General features: G+C 36.0%; 1 protein-coding gene across 1 annotated transcript in view; it reads left to right on the top strand.

Moving 5' to 3' along the window:
* Window positions 1–25541, top strand: part of LOC110743175 (triadin-like) — a 55106-nt gene that overhangs the window by 24868 nt on the left and 4697 nt on the right. Inside the window, exon 3 of the mRNA XM_021937926.2 lies at window positions 7953–8030. Coding sequence (XP_021793618.2) covers window positions 7953–8030 — 78 coding nt within the window. The remainder of the gene's footprint in view (window positions 1–7952; window positions 8031–25541) is intronic.

The following is a 25541-nucleotide window of genomic DNA, read 5'->3' on the forward strand; positions in this document are numbered from 1 at the left end:
GGTCCATATTTTGGCTTCAAGTTGTTTATTGTCTGCTGAGGATTAAGAAAAAAAACTTGTAAATAAACAAATGTATTGAGAACCACGGAAGCAGAGGATAACGCATACATTGGGTCCTCTGAGAGCATAAAGTGTTTTCAGGGGAATGGGTAGAGGGGAGTCCAAGAAGAGCTAAAAGAGCTAAGCTTTGAGGATTGACTGAAATTAGCCAAGTTCTAGGCAGTTTATCACTGAAAACTTGAAATCCCATGTATTGAACATTTCATTGGATGATTCTATGGCACGTTAGGACATTGCATGCTGGGCGTATTAAACAGATTTATTATTTTTAATTAAGACTTCAATCCATCCACTTGGCCTCATTAATCTCTTTCCCTATCAGCTTTGGTCTTTGTACTAAAATAAAAACACAATTCATATTTACCTATGTCTTCTGTCTTCACCATCTCCCCTTTCCCTTACCTATATGCAAATATGATTTTCTGTGGAGTTGAAAGAGATATTGTTCAGATAACTAGAAGAAATTATTTTTAAAAAATGAAGATTTGGTAATTCTGAAAGTTTTAAAAATATCCCAGTTGACAGTCTATCTAGAACTGCAGAAATTGGTCAGCTAATGTGGAGACTGGTCTTAAAGTATTGGGCCTATTCTATGGGATATGTCAAGTCCATTCAATGTCTAACAAAGGTTAAGCAGAAAATGATCATGTAAAATAGTATGATTTTTTTTTTTAAGTCTTAGGAAGTGAATACCTATAGATTTGTCAATGGTTATGAGGAATTTATGGTAACAGGTAAAATGATTGGCATTTATCTTGACTGTCCAAATAGTTGATTAAATAGGAAAATGAAATGGAGTTAAAAATTTTGATCTTATATTAGGTTTGTCCTCAATGCATGACCTTTGTTAGGCTATTTATCCTTCCAGAGACCATTTTTGGTCTATCTTAAAAATTAGAGTGTTAGAATGGTTGATTTCAAATGTCTTTTACATTCTTAAACTCTATGATTCTATGCATCTATTTTTATTATACCCCAAACATCAGGTACTCTGTCATAAACAGGGTACAAGGATAAATGGAACAATGATATGATCTGAATTTATCATATTTCCTTTCTTTAGTTGGCCATTCCATGGAAAATTATTTTTACTTCATAAATTGGAGATGAGAAAGAAAAAACCACTAATATTACCTTTATCATTTTTAATCAAAAGAAAGCATGAAATATGTATTTGGCTGCTATTCTTGCTTTCTATCAAAGTGAATACGCAAATATGTAATAACACATGGAAATATATTAGGGAAGCTTTTAATCAGGAAGCAAAGAAACCGTTCCAGTGGAAACATTTTGGCCTGGAGGATGTCCTTTGATCTAAGAAGTTTAAGCTTTTGGTGTTTTAAACACCTTATAGTAGGGTCACATAGCCAATTTATTTTGAATAATTCATTTGCTTAAAAATTTTCTAAAATTGTGAAAAAAAAAACCCTTGAGAGTTAATTAACAATAAGATGTATTATTGGGATAACCAAATAAGCCATCTCTGGCTTCCTCACTGGTGATCTTCTATACAGGTACTCCAGCAAGGTGAAAACTATATAATGCAAGAGGCAATAAAGACTAAGCAAATGAGTTCATAAGTAGTTGGGTGAATGGAAAATTTTCTGCCCTTGTTTGGGCACTGCACTTATTTGTTCCCAGATACGCAAGTCAAATTATAAAAGTCATCCTTGATTTACTTTTCTCACTTGCCACATCAAATTCATTAAGTCTTGTTAGATCTACTTTAAAATGTGCTGTGAATTTATCCACTTCTCTACAACTTCTGATTTTCATTGACCATACATGTAAGATCACTACCCATTACTCTGAAAGGTATTCCTTATAACATTTCCCTGATAAATTTTTATAGGGTACTCATTTCCTTTTTACTTATTTAGTTACTATTTTTCTTTTTTTTGTCTCTGCCCACTGGAGTCTTAGCTGCATGAATTAGGGGATTTTTTCTATATTGTTCACTGCTATAACTCCATGTCCTAGAAAAGGGTCTGGTACTGAGTAGGCACTCAATAAGTATTTCCTGCATGAATGAATGAGTTTACACTGCCCCTGTGTAGTCCAAGCCAGCTTGGGTTATTTCAATAGTTTCCAACTGATCTGATACAGCTCATATCCTTTTCTTTACAACATTATTTTTGTTCACATAGCAGCCAGCGATCTTTTAAAATCCTATCATGCTAAAGCCCTTCAAAGGCTTACTATTGCCCTTAGGACAAATCCAAACTCACATGAGCAGCCTAAAATGTTCTATGTGTGTTCATGTGATTTGCACAAAACTCCATATAGTTTAGTGGGGCCCTGCTCTTCCTTTACCATCCAGTTTAGTTTATCTCTTTCTCCACTCATTCTCTGCCTCACCACTCTATGCTTGCCATTCATTTATGAAATCTGAAATATTGTCTTGCTTTTGTATCTCCCATCTCCTTCTATCGCTAATGTAGGTTCCATGATACGGCCCTATCTTCACCATTGTCCCTCAGTAATTTCATTTGTACTATTATCTCCACAAACATCCCAGCTAACACAGATGTTATTATTCTTATTTTACTTTGAAACAACAGACCTAAGTTAGATGACAATTGCCCATTTCCTGTCTGTCCCTCACAAGACCAAGTCTCTTCAAGGCACTTTTACATATCTTTTCCATAATATACATTACTGTGTCCTCAGTGGAAGTCCTATATATGTTGTATGTTAATGACTCAATAAATATATACTAAAAAAAAGAGAAAAAATATTTAATAAATAAAGGAATAAGGGTATGGACTAGACACTTGAAATCCCAGTCCCTAGACCTGTGCAACATACCATATCCAGAACAAAAGGCTTATCATCATAAATTCTAAAAGTGCCTCTCTAGTATTAAAGATAAGCCTTTGTTGTTAAGCCTTTGCCATTAACTGAAAGAGCAAATTATTAGTTGTAGAAAATTGAGAGACTGAAAAAATACTGGGCTCATACTGTTCTGGAACAGAACAAGGCAGAAGTTGTAGTGCTGAGAACGTTTTGGTTTCCTTTCTTTCTTCCTTCCTTATTTCCCCATTGAATCTCTGTCTCTCTATGCATCTGCCTTCTCTGTGTTTTCCACTCTCTGCCTTTCTGCCCGGTTCTCTGGCTCTGGCTCACTGGCTCTGTCTTTGTTTTTCCATCTAGGCCTCTTTCACACTGCTCTATCTTTCTTTGTATAGGACTCTATGGTTGCCCTTGGGATTGAGAAGTCCCTGGAAGGAAGAAAAGAAATGCAAAGTACAGTGGTGACATTTAGCAATACACAAATGAAAGGTATAAGGATGCCTATGTTTGAAGTAAAAACCTCCTGTGCCTGCCCACCTCACACAAACTCCTGAACTTCTTCAGATTATTCCCAGTTGGAGAGGTCTTTGTTTAACAGGCAAATTTGAACATCTCTGATTATTATATGAGTGGCAATTCAATTATTTTTAATAGATGGGGTTCAGAAAGGGAGGAGTGGTTGCCACTCCATATCTCTAGGGTCCCCTCCTTCCATCTCTAAGTGGTCCAAAAGTACAAGGCAGAAGCAAGTGATAGTAAGGAAGCATGAAGGTCAAGGTGCCCCTATTAACACAGGACCTTAGCACAATCCCATGTCTCAGCCAAAATATAAAATCATCTTTTCCTTTAATTTTAGTATTTGTTAAATTCCAAACTTTGAAAATATTCTATATTTTACAAAAGTAGTCTAGGAAGCTTATACCAATACATAAGTAATATTATTGCTTTAATAAACTTGACTATCATTTCCTTATTAAACTCACATCTTCTCACTTTACTTTTAGTCATAGATTTATAAATGCCTTCTACGCACCTGAAAGAATAAATTGACACAGGGATTTGTAATGATTTCCTATATCGTGTGTTTTTAATGTAAATAAATTTCAACTCAGTGGTTACTTGGAGGTCCTCATAACTTTCCAGTACCAGGATTTATTGCCATTCATTGTTCGCACGATTGGGGTCCTTCCAAAATGTTCAGAGTTCTCTGGATGTAACTCTCCATACTTCCAGGAAAATCCAATGAGGGTCTATGACATAAAATCTCTATTAGGTGTTAGAGAAAAAAATAGCCTCAACATTTGTTACAAGATAGAGGGAGTAGGCTTCAGATGTTCAGAAATGGCTTTCAATCAGGGAATCTCATTCATAAAGAAACTAGATAGATTAAACTTTAGTGTAGTGAATTGTTTTTCTTCCTTCATGCAATCAGAATTCAGCTCATAGCCTCCTACCTTGACAAGATTTTGAGTAATCTCATTCATCATTTCTAGCAAAGTAAAGAAAACATCAGTAACTTAGATCATTAGAATGAATGCACACTGTATACTAGACCCAAAAGACTTTGACTAAATCAAAAACAACCAAATTGACTTGTATGGGAAAGAACTCAGAACAACAAAATATTAGCAATTTGCCAACCTACCATTCAGGTATTATGGAAATAAGCCAGCCCAAATCACTCAAGGAACAGAAATGAAGTCAACTTACTGTGTTTGAATGTCAGAGGGATTTTCAGGTAATAGCTTGTAAAATGAAGGGCACCTTTAGAGTTCGAATGTAAATTTCAACAGGCTAAATCTTTCCTTCAGAGAGTAACAATCTTTAGGAATTCCAAAAGAATATATTCCTAATAAAATTATAAGCCTCTTTTCTGCAAATGAATTCTGCTATTTCTGTCATGTTCAATTTTCTTTGTTTTTGTTTTCTTACTTCAAAAGTCAGCTTCAAATCTTCTTGTGTAATTAGATGGGATTTAAATTGTAAACACATTATCAGGAAAAGAATTAATATTTTGAGTATCTCCCATGCACTGGGTGCTTCATCACTTAATCCTTATAACACCCCTATAACTATCCGCATTTTATAAATATCCTAACTGAAGCTTGGAGATGTTATGAGGTTTTCAAATTTACACAGCTTCTAAGTGACGGATCTGAAGCCATCACTTACACCCATGTGACTCCTAAGCATGCAGTCTTTATACTAAACAACTCTGATTTTGCTGTAGGACTGTATTATTAATATAATATTACATGTAATATAATTCATTATGTATTTATTGTATATGTTATATGATGTATTCATTCACCTAGCAAAACAATGTGTGATTTTAGTAAGTTTTTCTGACATCACTTATTATACGAGTCAGGATCAAAGTCGTGTGTCATGCTCAAGTATGACCCATTTGATTTGTTTTGGTGCACCCTAACACGACAAAACCTTGTCCTGAGTTAGTAATTCCCTGCCAGGGCTAGTATCACTGTCGCCATGGAGACAGGCAGCCAGCTGGCTTCTCCTTTGCTTTTTTAATTTTTTTTTTTGCTTGTGTTCCTACTTTCCCATTGTACCCATTGTATCCACCGCCTTACAACCATGCCATCAGCCATGTTAGAGAGCAGAATAAAAAGAGATTATAGTTGTGGAGAATTTCCGATATCAACTGCATATTGCATTTTATGCTGCAGAAGCACCAGTTTGTGTGTTTTAATAAATATATCTATTTTGGCATCCAGGCTTTTCTTTTTTCAATTTACCACATACCTTCCACCTAGAATCCCTCCATCTTCCCCATCCTTCCTTACCTGGCAGGCTCCTTTTAGGCTGTTAACTTACTCTCTTTCAAGACTCTTTCTGCAGTATATCCTTTGTATATATGATTTTCCTTCAACACACTATAACGTGATGATCTGTCTAGACGTCTGTTTCAGCCAGTATATTGGGAACTTCTTGAAGACAGGGTTGAGTTTTAATAATTCTTCAGTGTTTGTATATAGTAAGAATGCAATAAAGTTGTTTTAAATAAAATAATAACTCTATAGTTCCTTTAGATAAATCTAAAAATATGGAATAGTGTAAATTACGTGAAATTTCCAGGGAAATGATTTTATATATTGTATAATAACTTCCTCAATAACTCAACAAGACTATAAAAGACTATAATTATACAGCCACTACTATTCACTGACAGGGTAGTCAACAGGTACTATTCTGACAGGGTAGAAAACAGCTTAGGCTCAACAGGCACCATTCTATGAAGATAGCGATATATCTTTGTATTTAGAAACAACTGATGTATATTTATGGACACTAGTATTTTAAAAGTTTTGTCATTTAACTGACTCCTTCTTTGTCCTTGTAGGCTTATTTTCAAAACCACAAAATACTACCCTACCTTAGAATTATTTTTTCAAGAATGGCCCTCAAACAAGGTTGGGGAATAGATCTTTCCAAGCATAAATCCCTTTAACCCACCGAGAAAGTAGAAACTTAGGGTAGAGGCTTCACTCCCCTGTCCCTCGTCAGCTATAGTCATGGACTCCTGATAGATGACCCTTCTGTTAGGCTTAGACAATCTGAGAGGAGCTTTAAGAACTGCAACTTGGGAACCTGCACTGAAATCCAGTTCCGCATATTAGGAGCTGAGTAGCCTAAACTCCGGTTAACCTCAGTTTTAAAAACTATAAAATGAGACTAATATGTACATTCTAAAGAGCTTGTAAAGATTAAATGACTTAATACAGGAAGACCATTTGGATCATTCTTGGCACATAGTAAACACTATATAAATATTAGCTCGGGAAAGATAATGTGGATCAATCTTTTTAGTGTTTCCAGCCTTATTTTTTTCTTTGCTAACTAAAAAATAAACTTCCATGTTATATTATGTTTAAGTCAATCTTTACTTCCATAAGGAAAAAAATTAACAATATTATAAATGGATATTTTTGTAGGTATATGGCCTGTAAGTTATGAAACAGTATGTTTGGCTTCTATACATACTTAAACATGCTCAGTAATTAACCTGTATGGGTGTAACAACTACAAGAACACAAAATGATGAACAGAGCTCCATGTGGCAGGAGGGCCTAGGCCTGGAATGTGGTGTTTGTGCAACTCTAATTACTTTGCTTGTTAAACCATTTTACACCATCCAGAACTAATTTTGGTGAATTCTAAGAAAGGAAACCTTTCAGTAAGCAGGCAGGTCTGCTGACATTTGATAATATCTAGTTGTCAGTGAGATTTTAGAAGGTATACATGCCCATGTTGCATGTTGATTTCAGGATAAAAAACACACAGCAGAAGTTTATGGAATGAAAAGTAATGATAAAATGTTTTGCAAGCAATTTATATGGGATCATATGATAGCTAATGTTGAGAGTTCATGGCCTGGATGGTATTGTTAATTAAAGAAATCACTTGGGATAAAGAAGTACTTGGAAATGATTGTGGGTTTTCTTTCTCTCTCTCTCTCTCTCTCTCTCTCTCTCTCTTCAGTTTATAATAAGCTCAGAGACTTGAGAGAAGCTTTCAAGGTTCTATAAAACTGAATATATTTTCTCTTTGGCTCATTGTTTACTTAACTACAGGTCATTTATTATGGCAGGAAAAAAATGTATCTTTTCAATATGAAAAGGCCTATGAATTTCAACCTTCTTTTATTGCTCATATTATATCATTTGAGAATTTTCAGTTAACTGGAAAAAAACAGTGATTTCTTTTATATTAAGATTCCCCCTCAGCTTCTGAGATTTTAGTTTCCATAATTTAATGTGCGTGTTAAAAATAAATTGCTTAATTTGAGTACATGTACATTTTCCATTAATGAAGTCCAGTAGATACATTTAACATTGCATATCCATCTATGGAAAATAATATATTCAGAAATGGCTCTGAAGATAACTGAATCTGCGAAAGTATCTTCTTGAAGATCTCACTTAATAATAGCTTTCTTATTGCATAATAATATGATTTATATTTGGCTTGGTTTTATGAATTATGCATGTAGGGGACAGATCTAGCTTTTTAGTTGTGGATATTAGATTTGTTAATACTTTTTTTTTTTTCCAATGCCTACTTCTGCATTGTACGTACAGGACAAAGCCCAGCCATTCCACCTCCATTACCGACAGAACAAGCTTCCAGACCCACCCTGGCATCACCTGCCCTTGAAGGCAAGTACTTTTTTTTCTCTTAAAGATCTCTATTGTAGATAAAATAGAATGTAGAGAAACAAAAAAACCCAAAAATAGTCACAAAGCAACAGCAAAATCCAATGTTTTCTTACATACTTTTAGTATGTCTAAACTACAATTTGCTTTTCCTAAAATTGCAATTTGCCGTTCTTTAGAAAACCAAAAGTTTCCCCTTAAGATCCTATATTGGTGACCCTCAGCTTCCAGAAGGATGCCAACTCTAGTACTTTGGGAATCAAGCCAAAAAAAATATAGGGACAAACAGATAAGGCTATGCTTTGCAACTCTTGCGGTTTTACCACAGCTTGATCAATTTAGTCTCTGAAGAGGCTGCGGCCAGAGTTGCTGGGTTTGAATCTGAGCTCCACCTTTTCCTAGCTTTGTGTGTGTGTGTATAAATATACACACACACACACAAACACACATACACACACAAATACACACTGTTGTATGTACATGTATGTATAGTTTATAAGTACACAATACTACTACTAATTCTTGAAAAATATGATGTCTCAAGATCAGTATTGTAATAAATTTTGCTGGAAATTTAAAGTCATTTCTTTAAGTCTTCATTCATTTCTTAAACTTTTATTAAAACCCAAACATGGGATCATTTCAGATATTATCCAAAATACCAGGGATTCAGAGATGAATAGAAAACAGTTCCTTCTCTGTCAAGACTCAGTTTGCCAATATAAAAACACCAGTAATTAAAGCTAAAGCACCATTAAATTTTTACAAGAGTACAAATGGAGGTCTTCCTCAGATCACAGCCACCCTAGAAAGGGGTAGAAACCCCTAGCTTTGTCCCACATTGGAAAGGATCTTCTGTGTGCAATGTGGACACTCCAGCCTGCTTGTTCAAGATCTTCCCACTTAGCTCAACAACTGCCCATTGACTTTGGCCATCCCTTGAGACTAAGTGATGACACTCATGAGGATTCATCCAGGAAGAGGTTACTCTTGTATGTCACTTATCTAGAGAGTAAACAAGTGATTTAGAAACAAACAGTCCAAAAAAAAAAAAAGAAAATAGAGAGAGAGAAAAAAAATCAGAATTACATTTCTTTTGGCATTTGGACTATAATATGTCATATTACTTAAGAGAATTTGACACAAAACTGACTATCTCACTCAACAAAATGTTCACTGGACAAGACAACACATATAAATAATAGCATTACCTCAATTTTTCATGGTATTCTAATTCTGTTGTTGTTCCAGATGGACATAAAGCAAGGAATTCAGATTTCCCAACTTGAGGGAGAATTTGATAGTCAGATTATTCAAGTGTTTGGTGCCAAGTTATCTCCTAGCAGAGGCTCATAAAACACCAAGTAGCATATATTTTGCCTAGCAATCTGTCTCTTGGAAAAGGATGTGTCATTTGTTAAGTAGGACTCTTAGGTTCTGTTATTGTATTAAAAGAGCAATGTAATTTGACAGTTCATCCCAGAACCTAGTACTGTGTTGTGGTGAATAAAATAACAAGGTTTGAGGACCACAAGCCTTTGTCAGTGTCTTCTCTGAAAGCTCGGAGGCTGCTAACCCTGAGCAGCTCGAGGAGTCTATATTATCAGGCAATGCTGAGATCATGGACTTTGTCAGGGCTTGCAGATGTGCTGCCTATGACTTCATTAACATAATTGATTAGGAGCTAGGACATATTTAGTATTAATCAAGCTGTTTTTAGTGAGGCTGATTATGACAGTCCTCTTGATGCACTATTTTAGTCTGGAACTTCCTTAGAACCAAGTTGCAAAAAAGAAAAAAAAAAAACCACACACACAAAAAAACAAAAATAAAACGCTTTATGTAAAAAGGGGGAAATTTCATCTGGCACTAAAGTGTGCTCTTATACGTGAGGAATACAATTATAACAGGTCAGAATGTAGGAGCATGTACATATTTCAATTTTAATGTTTTTAAAAAGTAGAGCTCATGTAGAGACTAGATTATTAAATTTGTTCACGGGAGACTAGAAACAAATAAAACTTCATTAGTAGAAATCTAAAAAAAAAAAAATGTGGCTCTCTTTGTGGGTAAAAGAATACTACAAATCTGTAAAGCCAATACTACACGTCTGTAAAGCCCATAAAAGCCTTCTTTGTGCTTTCACAGCACTTAAGAAACAAAATTTCCACAGCACTTACTTTGTTTGGGGAAGTATCTGTGTACTTCTTCTCTCGGTCCACTTATTTAGTGCCTTGAAATTGCTCTTGCTTTTCTTGGATTTCTGTGTTGTCCCCACATTGCATGCTTTGTCTGCCATAATGAAGTTTTTATTACTTTGAATTTTTTGCTACAAAAGGATGAATTATATACTGAATCATTTATTTCCTTTGACTCTTATTTTATGTTTTAGGGTTTCTTTGGCCAGGAAAAATTGGCTACAATAGGTTTTGGAAAGATCTTATATAATAACCACTTCACATCGTCATTCTGGTCATTGTTGTCAATTTGTATTTAATTATGGATATAATTGAAACTAATTTAAAATGAACCTATTGTAAATATAATGTTAATTCTCATCTTTTTAAACAATTTTGAATTTCCATGTCTATTGAGAGCTTTTACTAGGGCTGAAATGCCTACAAGTTCAAAGGGTTATCCATTTCTTTCACAAATGGAGCTCACTTATATGAGTTTTTTCCTCCAATCAAATGGTATCTTATAATATTAACATGATAGGTGATTTTAGCTCTTAGCATGAAGGTCCTTTATCGTCAAATGTTTTTCAGCATTCCTGCTAACCTCTTACCCCGAGAACTGTATTTCTCAGACTCTTCAGTGGTTAAACAGAACAACTTCAAGCAATGTTGCCCACCCTCTTCCCAATTACCAAGGAAGGCAGAAAAGCTGTTTCATAAAATCCTTGTATAAGCAAAATTACCATATATTATTCCATTCATCTTTAATCAACAATACCAGATAATGTCTTTCGCACTACTTTCACCCGCATGTAATTATTGGGCATTTAGTATAAAATTACCAGGACTCTTCTTTTGTGGCAAAGATGTGGAAAGAAGAAGTTAAGTTATACTTAAATTACTTTTAATATTCCATTAAATAGCTGCAATTTACATGAATGAAGTCAAATAGAGAAAGGTAAATTACTATCAAGTACCCTATATCTTGTTGAATAAATATATAACTAATAATTAGTCTTGCAATTATAAATAATAGTATAAATGCTATCACTTGTATGTGAACAGGAGAACTCTAGAGAGCAGATCAGAGTCTGCTCAATCTCAGCTTTGGTACTAATGAGTTGTACGGTCTTTGACAGATCAATTGACTTCTTAGGACCTCAATTTCTTCACCTATGAACCAAACTTAAATAGTCTCTGAAGTCCCTCTATGCTTTTATACCCAAATATTTCACACCTGGTTTTTTCAGGCTGGTAGATTGGTAATAAACTGCCATAAGAACAGAGTGAACCCTACATAGCTTTGCCTAGTGGTTAAATAGCAACTATAGATATGATAGAGATGTCAAACTTTTTGGGACGATGGATAATACTATGAAGCATTATTTACTGAAACACAAAAATAAGTTACAGAGATCATAAAGGCTGTAAAAGTTAGGAGGAGGATGAGATATAAATGAGGCCAGGTTATGAAGTGAAACCGCAAATCTTTCATTGAGCCATAAAGAGTAAGTTAGTTGAATTGCATAGATACAGAGGAGAAAGGAACATTATATAAAATTTATTATAAGATAATTTTTTACCATAGGATACATCTGAAGACAATATTCTACAGGAGCTAGTAAGGTTTTATTTACAATTCTATTAAACCAAGAACTTTATTACCTTAGCTCCTCAGTGAGATATATCCTGAGAAGTAAAAAATAAAATAAAATAATAAAATAGAAATTTGTCCTCAATTTTTATTTCATTAACTCTATGACACAATAGATTTTATTGAACTTCAGGTCAATATAATATTTTTTCTTTGTTTTGTGGAGAAATAAAATCATATTTTTTGGTGGTTTTTAATAGGATTGGCCTTTATTTATAAATTATGATAAAATATATAAACCAAACTACTTTTACCACCTATTTAACTTAGAGAGTTGCTAATAACAATATAGCACATTTTCTAGCACAGTTAGGCACTCAAGCATTGGTTGCTATTAATTCTTTTTTATATCAGGACATTTCTTAAACATATAAAAAACATTAATTTTATGGTAGCTCTTTATTGGTATCCATAGAAGCTGATAAGGTGATTGCTTTCATGACATTGGTCAGTATACATAAAACTCTAATATAATTTTTCAATACAGGACTGGAACCGTATCTTGGAGGGCTTTGTATACACAGCTAAAGCTTTTACATGTCCTTATAGATTGTGTGGTACTGCTTAAGCAATTGAGCAAAGAGTAGTATGATTAAATTTATCTTTAAGATTATGTGTCAACTATAGAAAGGATGAATTCGTGAGGGGTGAACTTAAGAGTTGGGAGTATAAGACAAATTTAGGAGAATAGTGCCCATGGGAAAACTTACGCTACTTTTCTTTTTAAACAATCACATTTTACTCTCAAAACAACTGCAAGCAGTGAACATGATTTATGTCATTTTACAGAGAAGATCGGAGAAATCAAGTAAATTGCCTAAGATAACACAGCTCTAAATCTGGTATAACTGGAATTGGAAGCTAGGTGTCTTCTACCAAGGCTCAGTCTATTTCCATTATCCTAAAATGGCAATTAAGTGTTAGAGCTGGGTATAATTGTTAAAGTTCTTATCTGATTTGGTTAATTGAATGGCGTTAAGAATAAGAACAGGTTTTGAAAGACAATAATGAGTTAGGTTTGGGGCTTGCTGGGTTTATTGAGGTCCCTGGAACACTTACATGAGTGATTAAGAGAGTTTAATGACTGTTATTTTTAAAGGTTTGCAGGGTTATGGTGGAGCACCCCAGAGCTAGCCAAATCACTCCTATGCCTGAAGAGGAAGCCTTTATCACTCCTATGCCTGAAGAGGCAAGAGAATAGAATGGTTTAGACATCCAGAAGGCCTTATAGCTTTAGGGAAAGATGTCCAATCAGAACATCTGAAGGTCGTGTCCTTCAGCAGGGGACCACAACCACCAACCAACACTTTGCAAAATGAAGTATGTAAAATTCTTAGTGAGCCTTGGAGGAAACTAGAGAATAAATGCCCAGATCTCTCTCTTTGCCTTACTCTATTATCTCTTGATGTTGCTCTCATAGGTCAAAACAGCCCACACTCAGAGGACATGGGGCTTGATTAACGTAACCTATAAGGGTCAGGGTAGAGACAGGACCTGGAGAGAACATGGAGACTACCACGTGTCAGGCAGGATGTTGAGCTTGATTCACACAAGTGGTAATCTGCAGTGGACAACTGAATATATAAGTCAGGAGTTTACAAATGACGGAGATATAGATATTGAAGTCATAAGTTAGCCCTGGCACAGCATTTCTTGGAGTATGTTATGAGAAACTCTAGTTCTATGATATTATTTGTTAAAAAGTGTTTTCATGACAAAATAACTTTTGGGCAGCTTAATATGTTGTAGTTTTTCTTTTGCATTCACAATGCACACACACATATATCAAAGGATCCAAAAATTCTGTATATTAAGGAAATCTGTTTAACTTTTTTAAACCCAGTGTTCCCATGTTTGTTTGTTTAATCACAGAAATATTTCTGTTTCTGATAATACTCATCAATATCCTAAGGAGCAAATGATCTCGAAAACACTGTCGTACAAAGGTTGGCTTCAAATATAACTAAAGAGTAGGTCAGCCATGAATCTGAAGCTGTCTAGAACACAGCATAGACCCAAGAAAGGAAATGTAGAACACATTGATTTAGTCAACATTCTCCAGAGAAACAAAACCAATAGGAGATATCTATCTCACTATCTGTCTATTGAGAAAATATTGTTTATTTTAAAAGATTGACTGATGCAGCTGCAGGGGCTAGTAAGTCCAAAATCTGAAGGGCATGCAGGCAGGCTGAAGACCCAGGGAATAGTTTATTTTGCAGTCTTGAGTCTGAAGGCAGTCTGAAAGAAGACTTCCTTCCTCCTTGGGGAACTTCAGTCTTTTCTCTTTAAGTCCTTCAGCTGATTAGACAAGGCCCATCCCACATTACAGAGGGTAATCTGCTTTATTCAAAGTCTACGATTTAAATGTGAATTACATCTAAAAACTACCTTCATAGAAACATCTAGACTTATCTTTGATGAAATAAGTGTTACCAAAGCCTAGCCGAATTGATGCATAAATTTATCACAAATGTCATTAGAATACAAACTGATAAAGCCAAGGATGAGAGAATATGAAAGAGAAAAGGATATAAGAGGCCCCAGTGCTCCAGAGAGATGGATAACACAAAGATTGGCCAGGAAAAGTTAGATTTGTCAATTAGAAAATTATGCTTATCTACTCTTGACTCTAAATTTTCTCTCTGCTACATATAAATGAGGATGCAGTAGTCATGAGTTTGAACTAAAGGGCCAACTGTAAGATTTTTATTAGTTCCCTTAATCTCTGAAAGACTGGGTTTCCTCATCTGCCAGATGATATTTACTAGTAGGATTTGGTAGTGCTTTCGGAAGAAAAAAGAATTTTGGAGAGAAAGCTGTGATGGGGGAGGCTTGGGGAACTAGATTAAGAATGGGACCTTTAGAATATTTTGTTTAGGGTCATATGATGTTGACTATTTGAGAGATTTCAATAAAGATCTAAACATATCTTCAATTTTTTTTCTTCGAATTTTAGACTTTTGTTTTTTATTTTTTTAATTGAAACACTGTACTAGGGCTTGGCCTGAGGTAACATAGGTATATTTGAGTTAATATGTTAGAAGAAGTATAATTCAACTTAGTGTCATGGAAAAGTGGGTAAGTATTAATAACTGTTGAGTACATTTTCTTAAAAGACACAAAAACTAATAGGTGGCAAAGCGTCCCCCCCAAAAAAGGAAAATGAAAAGGGAAAGAAATGATAGTTCCCCATGAATTATGAGCTATAAATACATTTTAGTAGACAAGAAACTTGTATCTCTAAACTTACAACTTTCTTCTTTTGTTATATTGGTTTTGATTTCCTGTTATCGATTATTAAAAAGACCTTTTATGAAAACAATTAACTTTTTCTCACTATCGTATCCATAAGAGGAAGTAGTTTTGTTTTTCTTACCCTCTACATCTGCCAAGATAGCTAGGGGCATCTGTCTGTCTTGACTGTTCAGTAGCAACAGATATTTACTCTGAAGACCAAGAATGTTCCCCATGATGTGGGAAACAGGAAAAGGGCCTTCTGTTCAGGTCAGGGCCAGTTTCCTGCCTCAAGCCCTTTCCTAACTGTTAACGCTAGTATAAAAGAAATGTTTTTTCACCTGCATTTTGACCTGTAAAAGACCAAAGAAGAAGTCAAGGATGACACAGTTTGTGAATTTGAGCGAATTTGATCTAATTGCTTTCTTATTATGGAATTCTGAAACTTTTCTGTGTCAGCACATTTTCTCGTAAAACATTTTATAGAAAAGAATGTTTCCTCCAATGTTCTTGCTTACAAGTACCAGTTTTTCCTTATAAAACATTTGTTTGCTATCTGGTCTTTTCGACATAAATATTTCTTCCTACTGTACCAGTTTGTTACAATTCCAAATGGCATCATCCTTTCCCTCTCTAGAATGAATGAGAAAAGTGGCTGCATCTTCAAGACCAAGTGTATTTTAGATAGATGGAGTAAAGAGTCTTAGAAATTGCTCATTTAATAAAGGATAAGGAATGCTGTAATCCCAACATTTTGGAAGGCCAGCGGGGGTGGATCGCTTCAGCTCTGGAGTTAGAGACCAGCCTGGGCAACATGGTGAAACTCCATCTCTACAAAAAATATAAAAATTAGCTGGGCATGGTGGTGTATGCCTGTAGTCCCAGCTACTCAGTAGGATGAGGTGAGAGGATCACTTGAACCTGGTAAACAGAGGTTGCAGTGAGCCGAGATCTTATGACTGCACTCTAGCCTGGGTAACAAAGTGAGGCCCTGTCTCAAAAAAAAGAAAAAAAAAAGGCTGCTTCAATTAAATGAGAATTTTATATTAAAAAGTTTTTAATTTACTAGAATAAATTTTATATTAAGAAGTAGAAGACGTAATGTGTTACTAGTTTGTTTTAATCCATAAAAGATGGTAAAATGTATGTAGTGTATCAGTTCAAATAAGCCTGAATTCAGTATATTCAAATTATTACAACTTAAAAAGTTGTAGTCTTTACATGGGCACTTGCTTCTATTTTAAGAACTGATATCCATTAGGCATAATTTTAAAAATTGAAAGGCTTCATTTGAAAATCAGACTTATACATGTGTCCCATATACTAGTAATTTTTTATTTTAGTCAAATCATATTTTAAAATAGCTATTGGATCTTACTAATTTATTTAATAAATCAAGTCCAAAAATGTTATAAAAATAGCAGTATCTTTGAAATACTACTTTAAGGAAATGTATGTTTTGCTTTTGAGTTGCAACCAACTTTTTCTTGTACCGATAATTTAGTCATGAAAAGAAAGAGCTCAATTTTCTAATGTTTCTAGGCATCCTTGACATTTTAAATGTAATGAAATATTCTTGCAATCCATTTCCAATTACAGAAAAATGTAGAAAACATATAGATAAAATATGGAAAAAGTAAATTTATGTAAATAACATGATATTGTAAATGAAAAGTTGTTAGAAAAGAAACTTATATTTATGTTTTCTTTACTATTTCTACAAGACACTTTGGGAAAGCTTACAATAAAACATCTTGAGTAAGCAGTGATTCTGCATAAAAATTTTAAAGAGTTTTCAAGAATTTCCAAATGTCAGCAACACCAAACAAACAAACAAAAGCAATTGTAATTTATGGAGTTATCTAAATAGACAAGTGCATGTGAATTGAGCTTCTTCTCTGAGTCCAAGTGAACAAACTTTGAGCATTTGCCTTCTGAAATGCAAAAGCACTGAGTGGAAAAATAAAATATAGCATCTCCCCTTCTTTCTCCCATCTTGCTCCTCTTTCCTTCTCTCTGTTTCTCTAACACACACACACACACACACACACACACACACAGTGGTTGCCTTTTTTGTTTCACAGAAAGTGAGAAAGAACAGATGTGGCACCCCTCAGCTATATAAACACAACCCATTTTAAATAAATGCAATCACTCATGTAAAAAGCTTTACCATTTTCAAAAGGTATGGGAGGAATCTACTTTATCCATTTTAAATGCTAAGTTTAATTAATTTGAAATGTATTAAATAATCTTGCTCATTGCATTTCCTTTTGCATACTAAATTCAGAAACAGGGAAAAAAAATCATGAAGTCAAAGAACTTTTGTTGTGAGACAGCTGAAAGGTAAGTTTGGCATTGATGAGATAAAAGGTGGCACTTCTTTTCTGCCCATGACTCAATCAGTTTGAAAGTTTTTCAGAGAGTATATCTATCTCAAGTTTCATTATCCGTGTTGCAGGACAGAAACAGGGTTTGTGATCATCTTTAAATTTGAATATTTGTTCTGTCACCTACATCAGCATTCCCCAACCCTTTTGGCACCAGGAACCTGGTTCCTGGAAGACAGTTTTCCCATGGACAGGGTGAGGGGAGGGATGGTTTCAGGATGAAACTTCCACTTCAGATCACCAGGCATTAGATTCTCATAAGGAGTGCACAACCTGGATCCCTCGCATGTGCAGCTCACAAGAAGGTTTACTCTCCTATGAGAATCTAATGCAACTGCTGATCTGACAGGAGGCGAAACTCAGGCAGCAATGCTCACGTGCACTCTGCTCACCTCCTGCTGTGCACCCCGGTTCCTAACATAGCACTGACCAATACTGGCTTGCAGCACAGGGGTTGGGGACCCCTGACTTATATGACCCGTGAAGTTGGCCACGTTAGTCATCTTTCCTGAACCCATTTCCTCACAGCTTATAAGATGTGTAGACTTTTACCTGAGAATGAAGTATATCCTAATGCATATAAGATCATGTGCTTTATTCTATAAATTCTTATCATCTTGAAATTACTGCAGTTCCAACCCAAACTAAAACGTATTTTTTTTCACCTTGTTTGACCATATAAAATAAAGTGATCATTACAATCCTTTCATCACACCTTTTTGAAGCTTAAAGGGAAAAATGTAGTAAGATATCTTTTTTTAACATTTTTCCATCAGTTATTGGGATACAGGTGGTATTTGGTTACATGAGTAAATTCTTTAGTGGTGATTTGTGAGATTTTGGTGTGCCCATCACCCAAGAAGTATATACTGCACCATATTTGTAGTCTTTAATTCCTCGTCCCCCTCCCACTCTTCCCCCAAGTCTGCAAATTTCGTTGTATCATTCTTATGTCTTTGTGTCCTTGTAGCTCAGCTCCCACATATCAGTGAGAACACAGGATGCTTGGTTTTCCATTCCTGAGTTACTTCACTTAGAATAATTATCTCCAGTCTCATCCAGGTCACTGCAAATGCTGTTAATTCATTCGTTTTTATGGCTGAGTAGTATTCCATTATACACACACACACACACACACACACACACGATACTTTATCTACTCATTGAGTGATGGGCATTTGGGTTGGTTTCACGATTTTGTAATTGTGAATTGTGCTTCTATAAACATGCGTCTTCAAATACCTTTTTCAAATAATGTCTTCTTTACCTTTGGGTAGATACTCAGTAGTGGGATTGCTGGATCAAATGGTAGTTCTATTTTTGGTTCTTTAAAGAACCTCCACATTATTTTCCATAGTGGTTGTACTAGTTTACTCCCCACCAGCAGTGTAAAAGTGTTCCCCAATCACCACATACATGCCAAAATCTACTGTTTTTTGATTTTTGTTTTTTATTATAGCCATTCTTGAGGGGGGAAGGTGGTATCGCATTGTGGTTTTGATTTGCATTTCCTTGATCATTAGTGATGCTGAGCATTTTTTCATATTTTTGTTGGCCATTTATATATCTTCTTTTGAGAATTGTCTATTCTTGTCCATAGTCCACTTTTTGATGAGATTGTCTGTTTTTTTTTTTTTTTTTTCTTACTGTCTTGTTTGAGTTTCTTGTAGATTCTGGATATTAGTCCTTTGTCAGATGAATCGATTGTGAAGATTTTCCCCGACTCTGTGGGTTGTCTGTTTACTCTGCCAGTTATTCCTTTTGCTGTGCAAAAGCTCTTTAGTTTAATTAGGTCCCAGCTATTTATCTTTGTTTTTATTGCATTTACTTTTGGGTTAATGGTCCTGAAAACCTTGCCTAAGTCACTGTCTAGAAGGGTTTTTTCAATGTTTTCTTCTAGAATTTTTATAGTTTCGGGTATTAGGTTTAAGTCCTTTATCCATCTTGAGTTGATTTCTGTATAAGGTGAGAGATGAGGATCCAGTTTCATTCTCCTGCATGTGGCTAGCCAATTATCCCAGCATCATTTGTTGAAAAGGGTGTCCTTTCCCCACTTTATGTTTTTGTTTGCTTTGTTGAACATCAGTTGGCTGTAAGTATTTGGGTTTATTTCTGGGTTCTCTATTTTGTTCCATTAATCTATGTGCCTATTTTTATAACAGTACCATGCTGTTTTGGTGACCATGGCCTCATAGTATAGTTCGAAATCAGGTAATGTGATGGCTCCAGATTTGTTCTTTTTGCTTAGTCTTGCTTTGGCTATATGGGCTCTTTTATGGTTCCATATGAATTTTAGAATTGTTTTTTCTAACTCTGAAGAATTATGGTGGTATTTTGATGGGGATTGCATTGAATTTGCAGATTGCTTTTGGCAGTATGGTCATTTTCCCAATATTGATTATACCCATCCATGAGTGTGGGATGTGTTTCCATTTGTTTGTGTTGTCTATGATTGCTTTCAGCAGTGTTTTGTAGTTTTCCTTGTATAGGTCTTTTGACTCCTTGTTTAGGCACATTCCTAACTATTTTATGTTTTTTTGCAGCTATTGTAAAAGGAATTGAGTTCTTGATTTAATTTCTGCTTGGTTGGCTTGGTTGCTGTTGATATATAGAAGAACTGTTGATTTGTGTACATTAATCTTGTATCTGGAAACTTTGCTGAATTCTTTTATCAGTTCTAGGAGCTTTCTGGAGGAGTCTTTAGGTTTTTCAAGGTAAATGATTATATTGTCAGCAAATTGTGACAGTTTGACTTCCTCTTTACCTATTTGAATGCCCTTTCTTTCTTTCTCTTGGCTAATTGCTCTGGCTAGGACTTCTAGTACTATGTTGAAGATAAGTGGTGAGAGTGGACATCCTTGTCTTGTTCCAGCTCTCAGAGGAATGCTTACAACTTTTACCCATTCAATATACGTTGGCTGTGGGTTTTTCATGGAAAGCTTTTATTATATTAAGGTATGTCCCTCATATGCTGATTTTGCTGAGAGTTTCAATCACAAAGTGATGCTGGATTTTGTCTAATGCTTTTTCTGCATCAATTGAGATGATCATATGATTTTTGTTTTTAATTCTGTTTATGTGGTGTATTGAATTTATTGACTTGTGTATGTTAAACCATACCTTCATCCCTGGTATGAAACCCACTTGATCATGGTGGATTGTCTTTTTGATATGTTGTTGGATTTGGTTAGCTAGTATTTTGTTAAGGATTTTAACATCTATGTTCATCAAAGATATTGGTCTGTAGTTTTTGTTTTTGGTTATGTCCTTTCCTGGTTTTGGTATTCAGGTAATACTGGCTTCCTAAAATGAATTGGGGAGAATTCCATATTTCTCTATCTTGTGGAATAGTGTCAAAAGTATTGGCACCAATTCTTCTTGGAATGTCTGCTAGAATTCTGTGAATCCATCTGGTCCTGAACTGTTTTTGTTGGTAATTTTTAAATTACCATTTCAGTCTTGCTGCTTGTTACTGGTCTGCTCAGGGTATCCAGTTCTTCCTGATTTAAACTAGGAGGGATGTATTTTTCCAGGAATTTATCCATCTCTTCTAGGTTTTTAGTTTATATGGGTAAAGGTGTTCATAATAGCCTTGAGTGATCTTTTTCATTTCAGCGGTGTCAATTGTAATGTCTCCTGTTTCATTTCTTAGTGAAGTTATTTGTATTTTCTGTCTTCTCTTCTTGGTTAATCTTGCTAATGGTCTATCAATTTTATTTACCTTTTCAAAGTACCAGCTTTTTGTTTCTTTTATCTTTTGTATTTTGTTTTGTTGTTGTTTCAATTTTATTCAGTTCTGCTCTGATTTTGGTTATTTCTTTCTTCTGCGGGGTTTGGTTTGGTTTGTTCTTGTTTCTCTAGCTCTGTGAGGTGTGACCTTAGAAGTCAGTTTTTGCTTTTTTAGTCTTTTTGATGTAGGCATTTAGGGCTATGAACTTTCCTCTTAGCACTGCCTTTGCTGTATCCCAGAGGTTTTGGTAGGTTGGTTATTATTGTCATTCAGTTCAAATACTTTTTAAATTTTCTTCTTGATTTTGTTTTTGACCCAGTGCTCATTTGGGAGCAGGTTATTTAATTTCCATGTATTTGCATGGTTTTGAAGATTCCTGTTGGAGTTGATTTCCAGTTTTATTGCACTGTGATCTGAGAGAGTGCTTGATGTAATTTCAATTTTCTTAAATGTATTGGGGCTCATTTTATGGCCTACTATATGATCTATCCTGGTGAAAGTTTCACGTGCTATTGAATATTATGTGTATTCTGTGGTTGTTGGTTGAAATTTCTGTATATATCTGTTACGTCTGGTTGTTCCAAGATATCGTTTAAATACATTGTTTCTTTGTTGACTTTCTGTCTTGATGACCAGTTCAGTGCTGTCAGTGGAGTATTATAGTCCCCCACTATTTTTGTGTTGCTGTCTATCTAATTTCTTAGGTATGTTAGTAATTGTTTTACAACTTTGGGAGCTCCAGTATTAGATGCATATATATTTAGGATTGCAATATTTTCCTGTTGGACAAGACCTTTTACCATTATATAATCTCCTTCTTTGTCTCTTTTTACTGCTGTTGGTTTAAGGTTTGTCTTGTCTGATATAAGAATAGCTACCTCTGCTCGCTTTTGGTGTCCATTTGCATGAAATGCCTTTTCCTTAAAGTTTATGTGAGTCCTTTGGTCTTAGGTGAGTCTCCTGAAGGCAGCAGACAGTTGGTTGGTGATTTCTTATCCATTCTGTGGTTCTATATCTTTTAAGTGGAGCATTTAGGCCATTTACGTTCAATGTTAGTATTGAACTGTGAGGCCCCATTGCATTCACTGTGCTCTTTGTTGCCTATGTACTTTGTTTTGTTTTTGTTTTTGTTTTTGCTTTTTAACTTCTATTTTGTTTTATAGGGCCTATGTGATTTATGCTTTAAAGAGGTTCTATTTTGATATGTTCCCAGGATTTGTTTGAATATTTAGAGCTCCTTTTAGCAGTTCTTGTAGTGGTGGCTTGGTATTCACAAATTCTCTCAGTATTTGTTTGTCTGAAAAAGACTGTATCTTTCCTTCATATATGATGCTTAGTTTCACGGGATACAAAATTCTTGCTGATGATTGTTTTGTTTGAGGAGGCTGAAGATAGGGCCCCAATCCCTTCTGGCTTGTAGGGTTTCTGCTCAGAAATCTGTTGTTAATCTGATAGGTTTTTCTTCAGAGGTTACCTAGTGCTTCTGTCTCATGGCTCTTAATATTGTTTCCTTCATTTTAACTTCTGATAACCTGATGACAATGTGCCTAGGTAATGATCTTTTTGCAATGAAGTTCCCAGTTCTTTGTGCTTCTTGTATTTGGATGTCTAGGTCTCTAGCAAGGCTGGGGTAGTTTTCCTTGATTATTCCCCCAAATATGTTTTACAAGATTTCAGAATTCTCTTATTCCTCAGGAAAACTGATTATTCTTAAGTTTGGTCACTTTACATAATCCCAGACTTCTTGGAGGCTTTGTTCATATTTTCTTATTCACTGTTCTTTGTCTTTGTTGGATTGGGTTAATTCAAAGACCTTGTTTTAGAGCTCTGAATTTCTTTATTTAATTGTTCAGTTCTGTTGCTGAGACGTTCCAGAGCATTTCACATTTCTAAAAGTATGTCCAAAGTTTCCTGAATTGTTGAATTTTTTTAAAGTGATCTATTTCCTTGAATATTTCTCCCTTCACTTCCTGTATAGTTTGTTGAATTTCCTTGCACTGGGCTTTGCCTTCCTCTAGTGCCTCCCTGATTAGCTTAATAACTAACCTCCTGAATTCTTTTTCAGGTAAATCAGGGATTTCTTCTTGGTTTGGATCCTTTGCTGGTGAACTAGTATGATTTTGGGGGGTGTTGAGAAGCCTTGTTTCGTCATATTACCAGGGTTGGCTTTCTGGTTCCTTCTCATTTGGGTAGGCTCTGTCAGAGTGAAGGTCTAGGGCTGAGGGCTGTTGTTCAGATTCTTTTGTCCCATGTGGTGTTCTCTTGATGTAGTACTCTCCTCCTTTTCCTATGAATGTGGCTTCCTGTGAGCCGAACTACAGTGTTTGTTGTCTGTCTTCTGGGTTTAGCCACCCAGTGAGTCTACCCAGCTCTGGGCTGATACTGGGGTTGTCTGCACAGAATCCTGTTATGTGAACCATCTATGAGTCTCTCAGCCATGAATACCAGTGCCTGTTCTGGTGGAGGTGGCAGGGGAGTGCAATGGACTCTGTGAGAGTTCTTAGCTTTTGTGGTTTAATGCTCTATTTTTGTGCTGGTTGGCCTCCTGCTGGGAGGTGGCCGTTTCCACAGAGCATCAGCTGCAGTTTTATGGAGAGGGACCAGTAGTGGGTGGGGCCCTAGAACTCCCAAGATAATATGCCCTTTATCTTCTGCTACCTGGGTGGGTAGGGAAGAACCATCAAGTGGGGGCAGGGCTAGGCATGTCTGGGCTCAGACTCTCCTTGAGTGGGCTTGCTGCAGCTGCTGTGGGGGATGGGGGTGAGATTCCCAGGTCACTGGAGTTGTGTATGTAGGAGTATTATGGCTGCCTCTGCTGAGTTATGCAGATTGACAGGGAAGTTGGGAAAAGCCGGCAGTCGCAGGCCTGACCCAGTTCCCAAGCTAACCAAAGGGCTGGTCTCACTCCCACCGTGTCCCCTGCCAATAGCCCAAATCTGTTTCCAGGTGGAGGGTGAGATGGGCTTGAAAACTTGCCTCAGGCTACCCATCTCCCAGCTGCAAAAGAAAAGGGCTTGGTTCTCCCTCCACCTGTGGAGTCTGCACACCAGATTTGTAGCCTCCCTTGAGTTCTGGCCAGGAGGCTTCCCACTCCATTCAAATTGTTACGAAGTTCAGCTAGAGATTTTCTCCTCCCTGTGGTTTTACCCCCTGCTCCTCTGACCACCCTCCTGAGGAATCCATGTGGTACCAGGGAGCAATGGTCTGCTAGGGAACCCAGTGAACTCCCAGGGTCTTTCTGCTGCTTCCTCTACCCCTGTATTTTGCTCAACTCTCTAAATTGACTCAGCTCCAGATGAAGTCGGAAACTTCTCCCACAAACAGCCCATCAGTTTCTACAGTGGGGGTGTATGTTTGGGAGAGGAGGGTCTCCCTTTCCCCCTTCCACATTTGAGGCACTATTGGTATTTGAGGTGTCTCCCAGGGCCTGCAGAAGCAGTCTGCTTCCTTCAGAGGGTCTGTGGGTCCTCTTAGGATTGCTGGTTTGTTCTTGCAGTTGATCTGGAGCTAACATTCACAACGGCCTTTTTTTTTTTTTTTTTTTGAAACTGATCTCACTCTGTGGCCCAGACTAGAGTGCAGTGGCCACAATCTTGGGTCACTGCCTGTAGTATGGTATCTTGAGGAAGTTTGAATTTAAACAGATAAGACCTAGAGTCCTTTACAACATTTACTTCATGAATGATATAGTATCACTGAGTTCTCAACTGTATCTGCAAGACATGAGCTATCACTGTACCTCAGTTCCTTTCTGGCATTTATAATAACACATGCTATCCACAGTTCACGCCAGGCCCCACAGGCCCTTTTAGACTCAGTCTGAGGTTACATCCCCAGGAGTAGCTTTCCACTCCACTCAGCTGTGAGGAGTTGCATGTCTCTCTTGATTCCCACATGCTTCACGTCCACTGTTTCTCAAAGTCCTTATTGTAATTATGAACTTTCTTACTGCTCTCACACCTAGTATTACTGGAAGGAGGTTTTTAAAACTCCAAACACTAGCAAAGGGTTTTGGCATAAGACTAGATAAGCATTTGTTGATTTATGTGAATAAATTGTATGACTAAAGGTCTCGGGTAGTCGCTGGAAAGTGCTGTAGAATTGCTACTTGTTAGTTGTTTGTTGTTGATAGTTAATAATGAGAAGAGCAGACTTCTGAGAATAATTCAGCTATGACTAAAGAAAAGTCAAGGCAAAAAAAAAAAAAAACAAAAAAAAATGGATTCAGAGCCTGAAAGACCAGCTTAGTTATGCCACATCACTCAAGTGAAGTCCTTAATTTAAAAAGCTTTTCTGTTATAGCAACCTAATTACAATGTGAAGGGA

Source organism: Papio anubis, chromosome 6 (genome assembly GCF_008728515.1).
Source record: "Papio anubis isolate 15944 chromosome 6, Panubis1.0, whole genome shotgun sequence".
Lineage (NCBI taxonomy): Eukaryota > Metazoa > Chordata > Mammalia > Primates > Cercopithecidae > Papio > Papio anubis.